Raw genomic sequence first — 15,460 nt, forward strand, 5'->3', positions numbered from 1 at the left:
ATTCTGCTTTGTTTTCCTTACTTTTGGATCCAAGATCATACTATCACTGCACTTTTAGTAATATCACACCAGGAACAGATGTTTAACTGATTATGCACCATTATAATTAACTGCTTTTCAGTGACACAGTTTTGGAACAGTTTTCTGGAACATGCAAGTGCAAACCATTTTCTTTATTCTGGATATATGACAACATTCTTGGCCATGTTAAAATGAATGCTGATCTATCGAGTCCAGCTCGCCAAGTGATCTGTGTTACTCTACAGAGCTGCCCCAAACTGTAATCATTTCATCTGGCTCTGTCTTCCGAGAACTTTGTATGTTCCACCTGGATCGTGAATAAATAACTGAACAGCAACAGGCCATCAGGAGCAGGTCAGACCAAAATCCTTGTAACTCACTGTCCTGTCTCTGACAGTGGTCAAGAGAAGGTATGTGAATACACAAACCACAGCAAGAAGCTCTGCAGCTAACCTACTTTTAATTTCTTATGAAACTCCAATAATTTTTAATAATAATTTTAATTAAAATTATAATTTTTATAATATGGAAAACAGTGAATAATGTTCCCTATTTACTTTTAACACAGTTTAGAGGTTTTCAGGATAAAAGCCTCTCAGCTATTCATGACTCCTCACACATGAGCTTTCCCACAACTCTGCCTATTTCTATACCTTTCCTTGTCCTGTTATGCCCTTTTTGACATGGAAGAATCAGAGCTGTGTCAGCATCCAAGATGCAGGTGCACCACTGTCAGCTCACACAGCGGGAACAAGATGTTTTATTCTGTCATGCATGTTGACTGCTGCTGAGTTTTTCTTTTCACAGGGTGTATCGTCCCTCCAGAGCATCACTCCTGCAGATAACAAGTGCCTTGTTCACAGTCAATCAATGTGCAAGCAAAGTTAAAACATTCCACACGCCCCTTTTCACTTAGCATTTATCAGTGCTGAATTTAATCTGGATTTTATAGGAATCTTCTTCCTGATCACTTAAATTTACAGAAAAACACAGAAAATCAGAAGAGGAAAAGACTTGGACAGCCAATGGAATATTCATATGTTCAAGACATCAACGAATATTCTCACCCCCATTCGTTTAAACACTGGCAAACTAACCTTAATAAAATATTACTTGTTCAGTGATCTATATGTCTTTTTCTGCAGAGTAACTGCTATTAAATACAACACAAAACAGACAAAAAAATACTACTTTAACACAACACTTGCAAGCTCAAAGTGAGCACACATTCCCCTATAACCACATCGCCACTCAGGGCTGGGGAACCCTCCAGGACCCCACAGCATCCTCCACTGCTGCAGGATGGCCTTTGACTCACTGACAGCAACAGGCACATTTCTCCAGACCTGTAGAAAGACCTTGGCAGAAGAGATCTGTCTCTGATGACTCGGCAGGATGTCCTCTGTGCAGTCTGTAAATCCTCAAACCATGCAAGCAGACTGATACAGGGAGGAAGTTATCGAAATTTTAAGCATTTTGCCCTGCTGTGAAAAGATGGGGTATAAGCATGAGGTAAGTCTTTCTCTAAACATCTCCTCTTTCAGGGTTAATCTGGCAGATAGCAGCCACCCTGAATGGTCAAAACTGGCAAAGGCTTTCCTGCTGAAGGCTCAGGGAGAAGACTCTCCTACTCCTCAGTTACTGGAAGGTGGCTCCCATAATTTACAAGTTAAAAAACAAAACCAAAACACCCCCCCCTGCAAAAAGCACACTGGACAGAAACAGTCAGCAGTACGGCACAAAATCAGCAAAATGGTGCAGAACAAAGTAAAAAATAAAAGGTAAAAGCCCAGCAGCCTGTCCTGAGCCCAGAGACAGGGGTGAATCTCAGCTTTTGTGGCCAGAGAGGATCAGCCTCATGCACATCCCATAGAAATAATGGGGAGAGACTATACCAAGGAGGGAGCAGCATTACAGAGAAACTTCTAGACTGGCTAAGTACAACCCTGTATAAAATAACATTGTCAATGTTTTTACCCTTGTTTCCCCCAAGTCAAAAAATTCAGGCTCAAAATCAGAATTTTTCCACTTCTAGTTTCATTCATTTTCTTCCAGTCTCAGATTAATAGAGTGGTGACCCATATCCAGTACGTAACAAAATCTACTCAACTTCTTTCAGCATATTATAACTATAGAATAGAGTGAAAGACAAAAGTGAAGTGTAATTCCAAGTGTTATCAATCAGCAGAGTCATGCTGCAGTCTTTCTGAACAAATACATTGCCAGCCTCAATAACCAACGAAGATTATTTTTAACAGCTGAAAAATGAAATTAAAAAAACCCCAATGACCAGCACTCTTATACCTTCTGAAGCCATTTACCTCCTCCAAAACCTTTTTTCACTGGCATGCTGTTATTGCAATTTAGCAGGTTTTTTTCTTGGTCAGACTATCTCCCTCTCTGCTTTCTTCAGTGCCAACAACTAAACAAAGCACAAAATACTGGCCTCAACACACAAGGAAAATTGAAGATGCTCTTATTGTTCAGGAATACAGAGGGAAACAGGAAAATCTATCAATCTGACACAAGAAAACTAGGCCAACCAATGAGAAAGCTGACTTTGAACTTTTATTCATTTTTCATTAATCCAAAATGTTAAAAGCAGGAATAGAGCTTCTTTTATTTTTCCTAGAAGACCAAAGCCTTTTCCCATGGATTGAGTTAAATATAATGATTTCTGTTATAAAAAGAAGTTTTATCACTGTTCTCTCTTCACAGTGTTGAAAACAGAAGAAAGCACACTATTAGTAGAATAAATTAATTCCTGACATTTCATCACCCCCTTACCTTTCAGCTGATTGGCAGTGACTAACAGATAATAAGAGAAAAGAAGAGAGATACAGATCCCCCTGCTGAAGACCAAACCTGGTCCATTCTCCCAAGTTTGAGAACCACATCAGCTCTGACTGAAACAAACTGGAACTCAGAAATAAACAAAAGTGAGACAGTTCCTTGCCAGCAGGCAGTTGAGCTGTGGTACTTCTTGCCATGGGATGCTCCAAATGCAGGGAACTGGCATGGGATCTGCAGGGGGACTGGATTAGGCTGTGGAAAACCAATCTATTTTGGTAAATTAAATGCACAGGAGCTACAACTCTGAGCTGTGACAGAGACTAGGAGATCCTTGTGGAAAATATCACAGTGTTACTTTACTGTAGGCACCTGCTTTAATAATTTTCAGTCTGGAGACAAGATACTGGGATATTCCACGGCTCTTTGGCCTGGTCCAGGACAACCACATGTATTTTTATTAATGGTCCAGACTGCAGAAAATGAAAAGCTGTGTAACCATAAACATTTCTGAAGTCCATTTATCACATCTTCACAGTATTATTAACTGACAATTCACACAAAACAGCAAAGCAGCAAGTAAAAACAGCCAGGAAACCCAGCTGCCAGAGTTCTTCAAAGTAAAGCTTCTTCCAAAGCTTTATTACCTATTCACATTTCAAAAAGGAAACACCAGCCAACCAAAAAGGCTAATAGACTAACTAATCATACAGAACAACTGGCTCAACACGTAATTCAGTACCACCATTTTGACAGAAACTTTCAGAGACTAAAACCAAACCAACTTGACTTAAGTGCTATTTAATAAATGATTACTTGAGGGATATTATTTGTTTAAAACAATTGCTCTGCTTCAGCTAAAGAAGTACTTTGGAAAGCTAGCATTAAAAAATTATTTGCTCTGATCTTTTCCAAACTGAGGCTTGGCATCTAATCCCTCTTCATTACCAAATAGCTTCATAACCACATATTCCATTTGTAAAGTAATCACAATAACAACACCAAAATAGTTGACCTGAGTTCTTCAAAGGTAACTACAGAAAACAAAACTCAAATAGAATTTAATTACACAGAGAGTCAGGCAACACAGCCCCTCAGTCTTATTAAAAATATATGAAAATATATGGAGGGTATTTTCATTTGAAGTAATTTTGTTCAATTAGCAATACTGCTGTATTACTTATTTAAATAAGAGATGTTTTCCCAGTCAGCAAGTTGCTGTTCAACTATGTAAAATTGTTATGAAGGTCATTTCATAGACCAATTCACTAATTGACTTGTTATTAAATATAGGCACAAATAAATTAATTAGAATTGTTTAAAAAATAATAGTTTATTAGAAACAAATTTATAATGATAATTAATAATCATGAAGTACTTTGCAGCAGTAATTTCATGTGCTCTAAATGCAGAAGATTATAATTTATTACATTTATTTAGCTCAGGGTTATTTTCTATTTCATCAATCTATATTGCTGACTCTTTATATTGTTATTTATAATTTATAATTGTGCAGAAAGGGGAGAGAATTATGAATAGTACAACAATAAATGACTGTTAATATTTTTTTTCCCCACATTTTATGTCTTAGGAATTTCCTTATTCATCCTTTTATTATAGAAGGGAAAGTCAAAGAAAAGTGTTAGAAAATTTACTTTCTCTTTTTCTGCAAATCTCATTTGTTTAAACAGAAAGACATCAGAACTAGAATATCTGTTAGGGTTCCAAAAGGACTAGCAAGTATATAAAGCACCAGGTAACTCTTAATTTAACAAGAATAAAAGTTGGAATTCATTTTGTACACTAAGTCATAAAAATAAATACCAAACATCTATGATTGACATCAAGTCACTTTTTGATGTTCCTATCTCAAATGTGTTCTCATCTGCTCTTCCTCAGGTATACTTGGGATCCACAAAAAACAGGTCCTCAAACTATAAAACCTTAATGTGACCCTACCAGCACTGCTGCTGAAGAAAGGAAAGGAAAGCAAAGGAGAGCATGAACCACAGAAAAAGAACCCAAAGAACTCATGTCTTACTGCTCCCACCAGACGGACTTAATATTCTTACCAGTCTCCCAACATTACAGCAAAAAAGCATAGAACTTCCCTCCATAAGACCTTGACATGATATAGCCCAGGAAAAGAGCAGATTAATTTTCCAAGAGCCTACTGTTTACTAAACATGGAGGGATAAAGAAACAAACCACAGATATTATTCCCACATGCACCAGCAGTTTAACAGCTACCTGAATATCTGGTGTCGTAACTCCCACAGCCTGACTGTTTTCTAAGCCCATGTAATCCAAATTGCTTTAAAAGTTATAATATCATACTTAGAAGAGTTACTTGAAGCATAATGTGATAAAATTTTGCTGCTCTCCCTCTATTATCTTGCTATAGGTGAGATGCTGTGTGACTCCATCAGGGACTCCAGTAAAACAAAACTCTCATGATGACAGTGTTGGTAGAACAGAACTCACGAATGCCTTCCCAATACAAAAGCCTTATAATGATGACATCAGTTACTGAGAGATTAAAAAATTGTTTTCTTCCAGTGGAAAGAAGGTTCCATTTATGCATTTTGACTGTGTTTCCTTTCCTACATCCTGTGTGTAGTATGGATAGAAAATTGTGTCTTTTACAAAAGTAGCACAAATTTGTTAAGTGTTACCTCAGCTGACAAATAGCCACAGCTGAGAACAGTTCATTAACCTGATATAATTTAAGATAAAGATTTGTGATAATTATGTGAATAATACTAGCTGTGTCACAGAAGAAATGGATACAGTCCCTTAAGCTTAGATTTGCTTATGTAAACTAGTTTTATGGCTCAAGAACTGCATGGAGAATAACAGCACGCATTAAGATTCCCTCTTTATCACTGTAATTATTTGTGTTACACACATTTCACAGTTTTTCCAGGACAGTTACAATACTGTTTGAATGTTGCCACAAAGGTGTAGAGAAAACTGGAAATTAAACTTTTCCTCTTCCCTTCAGCATAGTGCTGGGGATGGAAAACAACTCTGATCATTGTGGCTGTTCCCTCAGCGGTGTGTCTGGTGGGTCAATATAAAATCACTGCTTGACACAACCACATTCAGACCTCTCTACTCCACTAGCTGCAGTTCTAATGATAAGTTCTAAGGAGGCAGAGCTAAAGATTGAAAAGATTTTTCTTGCTTCTAAGTTGTGCAATAGGATCAACTCCATCTGCCTGGCCCCAATTCCAGGCACGGCTGAACTCCAGGACTTAATTCAGATCTCTCTAAGGACCCAAGTCCTCACTTATTTCAGCTCCACTCAGCGAGTTCAGAAGGATAAAATGAGTCAAGGATCAAAGGTGATGAGGGAAGATGTAATAGAGGGTTTTAGAAAAGCAGAAGAAACTGGGAAGTCATGCAAAACTAAAGAAGTGATGAGACCGCAAGCTGCCAGCAGAGCCTGCAGCACGTGGCAGTGAAAGTGCAGAGGCTGGCACAGAGGTGGAGCACAGCAGAGGACCAAAAGCAGAGCTGATGAGGAGGGAGACCGGTTTATTGCTTTTTCAGAAATGCACTGGCAGTCCGCAATTCATATAATCAGTGAACAAAAACAAGATGCAGATGACAAGATAAAACAGGCAGAAGTATCAATAATAATAAGGGGGGAAAAGGAAAGTGTAGAATTGAAGGATTCTGGGAATGGGACAGATGGGACTAAGTAAAGAGGATGGTCCGTGGAAGACAAAGAAATAAACATTTTTCTTCGTAGTGCAAAGTTCCCCAGAGAAGACACATGTTAATATATGAAGATTCACAAGTTAGGAGTTCACAGGAGTTAGGAGTGCTGGAAAATTTTATTTCTCAAAACTGGTAATAGCTTTTGGTTTTCTTTTCCCTCTCAAATGCTTGTAGGTTTCCTCTTGTGCCAGATTGTTAGCATATTCCATTAGAGAAACCTTTCCTAACATTTCAGTATACCTCCTCTGAAAATTCTATAAAACCTAATCTGATAATAAAGTTGTTCACAAACAAATTATGATCTTCCAGCCCTCCTCTCTCAAAGAAACTGTTACCATGCACATTAATTTCTAGTGCAAATTATCAAAATAAATGTTGCCAAAGAACTACTAATATACAATAATATTGTTTGATTCTTCCATTACGTTTTTCTTCACATTTTCCAGGCTTGATTTTGTTACTACTACTTTTAACCTTATTTTGCATTCTATAATGCAGTTTGTTTTTTTCTCAAGTCACAGTACACATAAAACCTTTACCCTCCCAATTAATACTTTTGTTTATAAAACACGAGTTCTGTGGTACAGGCAATCTCACAAAGAGAGAGGTTTCATGAAGAGACATCATCTTGACTGTTATTAATTCTTCAATAAACAACGAGAATCGTAAATGTTCATAATTTAGAGACCTTGACTTACCAAGTTACTTGAAAGCCACAATGATACCTTAACAACACAGAAAATCCATTAACATCACTGTGTGTTGTACAAAGCCTACAGTACAAATGCTGAAAACACAGCCCAGCATCCTTCCATCCTCATGAGTTCTGATGAGTAGCCACTCGGCAAAGGCAAGCTTAAAATACAAGTTTAAAAGAATTTGCTTACTTATGCACAGCTATCAGCAAATCCAGATTCTATATGGTCTAGGAATAAATCTCAGGTTTTTGTGAAGACTTACAGGTCTGTGAGCATAACACCCATAAACTGCTGTGTTATTGGCAGAACTGTTTATGCATTTGACAAACTGCTGTTCAGATAAGACGATATCCAACTAAGTACAGAAAAGAAATTGTCAACAACTCTGCAAGACCGTAACAGAAATTGCAAAAGCAGGGCTTTCATGGCTAACCATACCTTCAGAATACCCTCAAATGAGTCCCAGGCATGAAAACACAGTTGGAACTGATTTTAAGAGGAGGGTGAAGAATGGCATGTTGCCACAAGAATAAGAACAAAGCCTAAACTGTGTTCCCTGTATTACATAATTGCTGAAGTAGATGAAAAAATGTTAATACTATAGGTAATACAGAGGTTTTAGCCAAATTATATTTGAGAAGTCTATAAGCAGACAGCAAACTTGTGACTGATCAAAAATAATCACAGTTGACTGGATAAGTACATACCCAACCTTTTCATGGTTTGTATGCTTTCACTGCTGTAAGGGTCTGGATATTCCATTAGAAACATGGAAAGGAAAGAAGTTTAGAATCAATAGGCTATTTTTCCTCAAAAATCTAAGTCAAATGGCATAAATAGCAATTCTTGAAAACATGCACCAATACTACTGAGCAGTGAAAACCAAGCTGGCAAAAGCACTGGCCCTCAGATGTGCATGAACAAAGGGCTTAAGGTGCAGATATACAAATGTATGCTTCCTGTTGGCTGCTAGAGCTGAAGTTCTGCCTTGGTAAAGGTACTCTGCCCTTTAACTTTCAGATTTATGCCAGCCCTGTATTATAAAACCAAGGCAAAAGACACCGGTGAGGGAAGTAGGGATGGATAAGCTGAAACATGGTTGAATCCAACAGCCACAAAATTTGTGATGACAGATGGTCTCAAATGGGGAGAAACTTTGCACAAAAACATCACTTTCTGTGGCTGTATCTACCCAGAAATTTTCTAGGTCTGTGTTAATAGTGAAGTAATAAATGGGCTTCTAGTGTCACAGGTGTTAATGTGATTCTCTTGTTGTAAAGCACCTAATATTTAAATATTCATGAGGATGCAGAAAAATGATAACATACATAAAATTTTAAACCTTTGGAGTTTCATTTTAATAACATTGTTTGGACCTCTTCTTTCTGGACCTTCCCCATTCACCTCTCTCCTAATCACTCTACCACTCCCTCCTCTTCACCTCACCTGGTGTTTCATTATGCTGCCAAGATATTTAGAAGGGGACAAGGAAAGAAAAATATACTTTGAGAAATGTTCTGGAATGGCTTCAAAAAAAAAAAAAAAAGCATCACATTTTCAAATCTTTTAAGAACAATCCATTTTAAGGGATGACAGTACTTTGGTCCCAATGGCCAGCAACTCATGCAGCTTCATATAAAGGCAAATTCCATATACATAAATCATCTTCTCCCTGGCACCAACTCACTGCAAGAGATGAAAATATACACACTTCAGAAACTAATTTCTGTTGCACATATCTTTAGATAGATAAAATTAAATAGATTTTATTAATATTAGGCCAACATACCAAAAAAAAAAGAAAGATAAGAGAGCCAACAAGATATACACAAAATCTCTTCCTGTTTAAGGCAAACAAGGTCAGTAGCCAGACAACTGACAAATTACCATATCATAAAACCCCAGCTTCATTTAAGACTTCTCAATAGGTATCACATTATATAGCCTTATATGATAAAACTCCCTTCCCACATGCATTACTCTCCCCCTGGCTAGCTTCACCAGTTTATTTTTACCTCTGGAACGAAACTAAGTGTAAGATCACAATACTGCAAATTTCCTAGTATGCAACAAAAATAGGACTTGATTTCTACATTAAATTACCAAATTAATGAACTGTTCAATACTGTGAAATAGTTTTATCTGTTTCCAGATATTCTTATCGCATTCTCCTACACAAACCGCTTTCCTCAAAAAAAGTTACACTGAGGACATAAAAGCACAGGCACTCCTTAAACTCATGATGTTTACAGTTTAATAATAATGGAGAAAGAAACATCAGGATGACTTGCATACTTTAAAAAAGTTATGGTACATGATAACTATTAAAGTAGCATATATTGGACATTATTTGCTATGAGAGCTCTATCTTCGTTAACAGAATTTTTTTCACACTTCAACTAAATTAGAATTGACCTACAATTTCCAATGATGCCAGTGCATCAGTTTCATCCAAAAAAGTAATCCCCTTGGAAGTGGTCATATTGCTAGTACTTTCTGTTATTCCCAGGCAGAGAAGAGAATTCAGGTGCAGGTATTTCCTTGTCAGAAATAATAACAATAAAATACAGTGTGGCCACTCTAGATGAATATATAACATGTAGTATCAAGGCAGATTAGACTAATATTTGAGTAATGTTTGAAGACTTATCACCTCTAGAACCTTTCTCTTCTCTATAAGTTGGGCTCGCCCCAACTATCTGTCCCAGACCTTCCAAGTCTTTGGCATATTTTATGTTGGCTTCCCTATTAGGAGTTTCTTTCACAAACTGTTTTTTCTTTTTCTTTATTTAAGAGTTTCAGAGAAAGTGTGTATAAATATGTATATACACATAAATAATGGAGCAGGAAACCTGTTTCTTATTCTTTTTTCCTGCCACTTTGAGTGAACACAGTAAGCTAACCAAGGTGAAAAAGTTTGCAAAAACCTTTATAACAAGAATCAACCTACCTTCTTTAATAATGCTGTTATTTACAAATTAGCAATGCTATCTTCAGTGTCAAATCAATAAAGAAGAATATGTGAGTTTTAAGATGTGGAAATAAAACTACTAAATAATATTTTTTTGTTCAGTCTTTCTTCAACTCTTTGTTTGCTTTGGCTAGCTTAAACGCTGAACTCTTTGGGACATAAAGAACATTTTGTGATCTATTTTAAAAACAAGATGCTTGTATCAAATAAACCATATTGATATACCCTAAACTGAATATAGGAGTGTAAAAGACCAGACCAGACATGAAAAAAAATGCAGTAATATAATAACTCTAAAGAAATTCCAGTAGACATGATATAAATGAATGTGACATGAAAGTAATTTTGGGACAGAGAAAAGTGGGGCAACGCTGCTTTCAGAAGACTATTTAATGTTTGTGAAGTGCTTTGAAGATGAACACCCCTTCATACATATTATGGCTATGGATTACCACTGGAGCCATGTAGCCCTACTCTGAAACTGAGATTCTGAGGAACTTGAGACAACCTCCAATTCAAAGACAGAAGAAAGGCATAGACATAGAAAGTATTAAGAATCCTGTATGATAAAGAATTGCTATAAGCCATACACTACCATAAATTTTCTTCATTTCTATTATGACAGTTTAAAATTACACCTTTCCATAGGTGTATCTGTGGGTAAAATTTGTAAAAATATCAATCTTCAGTACACTTGTACTTTCTTTTGAATTGAGGGAGGAAAAAAAAATAAATGATGCTACTATTAGAAACTGATGGCATTTATAACTTCAAAGTATATTCTGCCCGGTAATACCAAGACACATATTGAACTGAGAACTTCCAAGATTAAAAGGATAAAGTTTTTAACACCACTTGACAAGAAGGAAGAAAGTATATAAGCAACCTATCAATAGACTGTCCAGTAGAGAATCTAATCTGCTAATTCCTGAAATTTCAAACTGTAGAAGTTTTGCATTGAAAAAAGCAGCAAAAAATTTTCTCCACATAAAGCAAATTTCAGCAATTCAGTCAAAAAGTTTAACAATTTTTCTGTCAATATAGAAGAGAAAGAAGATTGCAAATAGCCTTATTCCCTAGGGTTACACTTTAACAATCCAATCACAATGATGAAAAAAAAAAGTAAAATGTTGGTTTGATACAAGAATTCTCAAGTATTCAGCCACAGAGTCTAAAATGAGAAAACTACATTATCCTGAAGTGATATGATGACTCCTTGTTGGGTCTACACTTCAGTGCCTACTGAGAGTGAAATGGCAAGAGTAGATCCCATAAATTAGTGATTCAACAGCTGTATTCTTCATGAAAAAAAAAAAAAGTAATCCCCTTTTTCCACCCCATCCCAAAATACAAAGCACAGAGATGCATGTTGCAAATCCATAAGGACTAGAAACCCTTTTAACAAGATACATGCAAACACTTTGTGAAGCTACAGCTAAGTTTTTTCTTTTGATCCACATCAAGCACATGAATCCTGTTTCCAAAGCAATAGAATACTAAATAAAGACAGTGAAACAGAGTCCAGAACGAGGGGGTTTTTTGTTTGTTTTGGATTTTAATATAAAATAAAGAGGAGAGAATAGTTGCTTTATCAGCTTATATTTTGATTTTATTTCTAGTGTGATTGTTTATCATTGGGAGCATTCAGACAGTACTGAATAGCTCTAGTGTTCATATGATTTCAAAGAAACTCTGCAGACTTCCCCACCTCATGAGCTGGAAATAATTGGTCCAAACCTGTCAAGAATAAGCATTTCTTCAGTGACTTCACACTAGTTTGTAGTCACTGTGTGTGATTGTGTCAAAGGTATTTCTAGTAGCAATAGTTCAGTACATATATACCATAAAGAGCCTAAATTGTCAAACTCAGACAAGGTCCATGGTCACTTAGGTGAAAGAATATTAATTTGCTGGTAAGTAACATTACTGAGCATGTAATTGAAATGTTACACATCTACAGTGTCATCTCTTAATGACTTAAGAGATAGAGCAGAGGTAATTCACTTTCATCTCTGCAGAGCAGTTACCAGAGTTTGGTTTCAATCTTGCCTTCCAAAAGATCATAGCACTAGGGAACCAGCATCCCTATATAATGAATAATCTGCCCCAACCTCCCCAAAATGTTTATTACATTGGTTCATTACAGTGTTACCGCATCTGAACATATATTCTTTTATTCACCTCTATATTTCTTAATTGTTAAAGCTATCCAAAACATTATGTTCCATATGTTATAGCTCTCTTTCTCTCTGTGGGCCCATAAAACTGAGTGGAAGCAGGCAGCATCTACCAGAATATTCTCTTTTGCCTGTGTCTCTTATGCAGCTACAAAAACAAATGTAAGAGCGCTAATACTTGAGCTCATTATCATTACTTTCTACAGCTGGCCAAATCCCACAAGTGTAACTTATTTCATAAAAACCAGTTTCTCCTGGAAAATCTCAGATATATTCAGTCAAATTTTCACCTATGTGTTCCAGCTACTGAAAACTACTAACACAGATTTTAACTTTTTTCCTTTTTACCTTCAATATCTAGCTTTAAATTTACTTCTTGGAAAGAAAAAAAAAAAAAAAAACACAAAAAACAACCCCCTCAAAAACCCACAAAATGAGAAGAGAGACTGTAAGAGGAAAGGGATAAGTTTAGGTGATACATGGTACTATACTTGTCCATGCGAAATACAAAAGAAAAATAAAAACTGTATCTTCTATATCAACTATGGCCAGCTAATCAGCTCTCAGGTCAACAGATATTTGCAATTAAGTTTAAAAAAACTAACACAGTACCTTTCTAATGAGTTTTGATCAAGTGTTTCCTGAAATGAATGTGTTTAGGGTGATAGGATCAAGTTTGCTACTGGTGCCGTAAATCATATGTATAAGTGAGCAAATCCTCCCACTTACCACTTCAAACACACCACCTCCCCTGTTCACCATTTCTCACTTCTGTTTCCAATTCCGTTCCTTTTCACTGCAGTGAATACATACTTCTGTTGATCTCATGGTCGGCTGGATTCATCAACTGGTACTTACCTCAGCAAAAGTTTCTTAAAAACCTAAATATGACTGTGAATCAATGTTTAGGAGGAAAACCCTTTGCAGACGTGCTGAGTGTGAGAGTTTCTATAGATCTTTAACCAACAGGAAAAAATAGTTCCTGCCTGCCCAAGACGTCGACATTTTATAATTCTGGTGAGTACCACCTCTAACTACATGGCCAGTTATACAAACTAGAGAAGTAGCAGTGAATTTATCACCGAGGTTAAAACTTACGCTGGTAAATAATGCAATACTCTACACCAGCCTATTGAAATTTAGCTGGAAGTGCAATTATTGTATCTTGTATAGAAGCAAGCGTTTCCTAAGTAAATAATCAGCATACGGATAATCAGCATCAGGTCACTCAACAGTTATAGCTAAGACTGAACTGGAGCATACATAGCACATCTGTACATTTACAAGCACAAGCTCCCCAGATGTTATAAATTACTATCTTTACCAGTTGCCTCCTGAAAGTGTTAACTTAAAGAAAATGCACTGAACAGTGGAGATGTTCACAGCAGGAATTGTCAACAGAACTAAATTCAACAGTAAAAGATCTGTTGATATGTGTATGATCTAAAGGGTAAATGTCACAGAGCTATTACTGCTTGGGTGCATTACAGGGACATTACTTTCAGCTGTACTTGAGGATACAGTCACAGAAAGTTCTACTACCTTACTTGCAACATACTATTTATTCAAGTTTAGCTATGTGCAACAGGCAACAAAATATCATAACCTAATTCCTACTTTAAAAAAAAACAAAAAACAAAAACAACCGAAAAACCCAAACACCATACCCTGAGTCATTATAAATTACCAGACAACTCTGGACGATATTGGAGATTTGGAAGTTTCATGGTTGTACAGAAACTCATGTTTAAAAAGAAGCTGTCAAATTCCAAACTTTATTTAGAGGAGATGAGAGAGAAAGGAAAACCAGTTAATGACACAGCAGTCCAGAAGGCAGTTCAGCATTACCGATACCATTCATTTATTGCCCGGACAGTGTGAGCCCGTCCCGTTGCTGGCTGAAAGGTACACCAGAGAGCTCCATCACTTCTGCTACCACTGACATTTCCCAAACCGCCGCCCGCAGCAGCGTGCAACTTACACCAGGGAAAGCCCAGCTCCCCCACTTCGACCCAAACGCCAGCCGGAGCTTCCCAGCTGAACACAGGGAAAAAAAAAAAAAAAAAAAAAAAAAAAAAAAAAAAAAAAAAAGAGAGAGAGAAAAAAAGAAAAAAAAACCAACCCCAAACTCTCACAGACTTTTTAAAAGCAGGGGCAGGGCTGCAGCGTCCACGGAGCGGTTCTGCCGGCTCCGGAGTGCCGGGCGCGGGGTCCCCTCGGGCCCCGCGTCTCCCCCGCGCCCCTCTCCCCCGGGGCACCCCCTGCCCGCGCCAGGTGCGCGCTGCCCCGCGGGCCGTACTCACAGGGACACGGTGCGGTTGGGCAGCACGGCGGGCTGCAAAGTTTCCACCAAGTCTCCGCCGGTGCAGACCACTTTGATGCGGAGGGCCGGGCGGCCGGGCCCCTTGGCGCGCTCGGCGGCGCAGAGGCAGCGGTCCACGATGAGGTCGGGGCAGTTCCTGCTGCCCCCGCACAGCCCCAGCGCGGCGGCCAGCAGGCAGAGGCGGGGGCACAGCCCGCGCATGCTGAGCCAGCGAGCGGGAGCCGCCGGCTGCCGCGCCGCGCATGGCACGCGCCCGTCCGCGCCGCTCCGCGGGCCCCTCCACGCCTCCTGCGCCCACCCCGCCCCGCCTCTCTCGCTGCGGCCGGCTCCGCTCCGAGGGACCCCCCCCTTCCTCCTCCTCCTCCTCCTCCTTTCTCCGAGGAGCCGCCGCTCCTTTCCTGCCGCAGCCCGTGCAGCCGCGGCGCTGGGCGGACCCCGCGGCGCTCAGCGAGCCCCCCCCCCCTCCTCCGCCTCCCGCCGCTCCCCCCGGGGTCCGGTAGCCGCGGCCCCGGAGCACCCGGAGCGCCGCTACCTGCGCCCGGTGCCCTGCGGCACTGCCAGCCCTGTGCCCCCCAGCGCTTTGGGGGAAGCCGGACAGATGCGCCACGGGCGCGCCGCAGACCGAAGAGACGCGACCAGCCCAGGCACAGGGCAGAAAATCGCGAGCTGGAAAAACTGTGTGGGTCGGGAATCTAGTTTTGAAAATAGCCACCTTTGCTGCCGCTCTTGAGAAACCTGTGTGCTAAGTGCTGTT

General features: G+C 38.9%; 1 protein-coding gene across 1 annotated transcript in view; it reads right to left on the reverse strand.

Moving 5' to 3' along the window:
• Positions 1-14,949, reverse strand: part of ADGRA1 (adhesion G protein-coupled receptor A1) — a 263,226-nt gene extending 248,277 nt beyond the window's left edge. The window contains exon 1 of the mRNA XM_069019776.1: positions 14,687-14,949. Coding sequence (XP_068875877.1) covers positions 14,687-14,907 — 221 coding nt within the window. The 5' untranslated portion in view covers positions 14,908-14,949. The remainder of the gene's footprint in view (positions 1-14,686) is intronic.
• Between the last annotated feature and the right edge of the window lie 511 nt (positions 14,950-15,460).

The sequence above is a fragment of the Aphelocoma coerulescens genome, chromosome 6 (assembly GCF_041296385.1).
Source record: "Aphelocoma coerulescens isolate FSJ_1873_10779 chromosome 6, UR_Acoe_1.0, whole genome shotgun sequence".
NCBI lineage: Eukaryota > Metazoa > Chordata > Aves > Passeriformes > Corvidae > Aphelocoma > Aphelocoma coerulescens.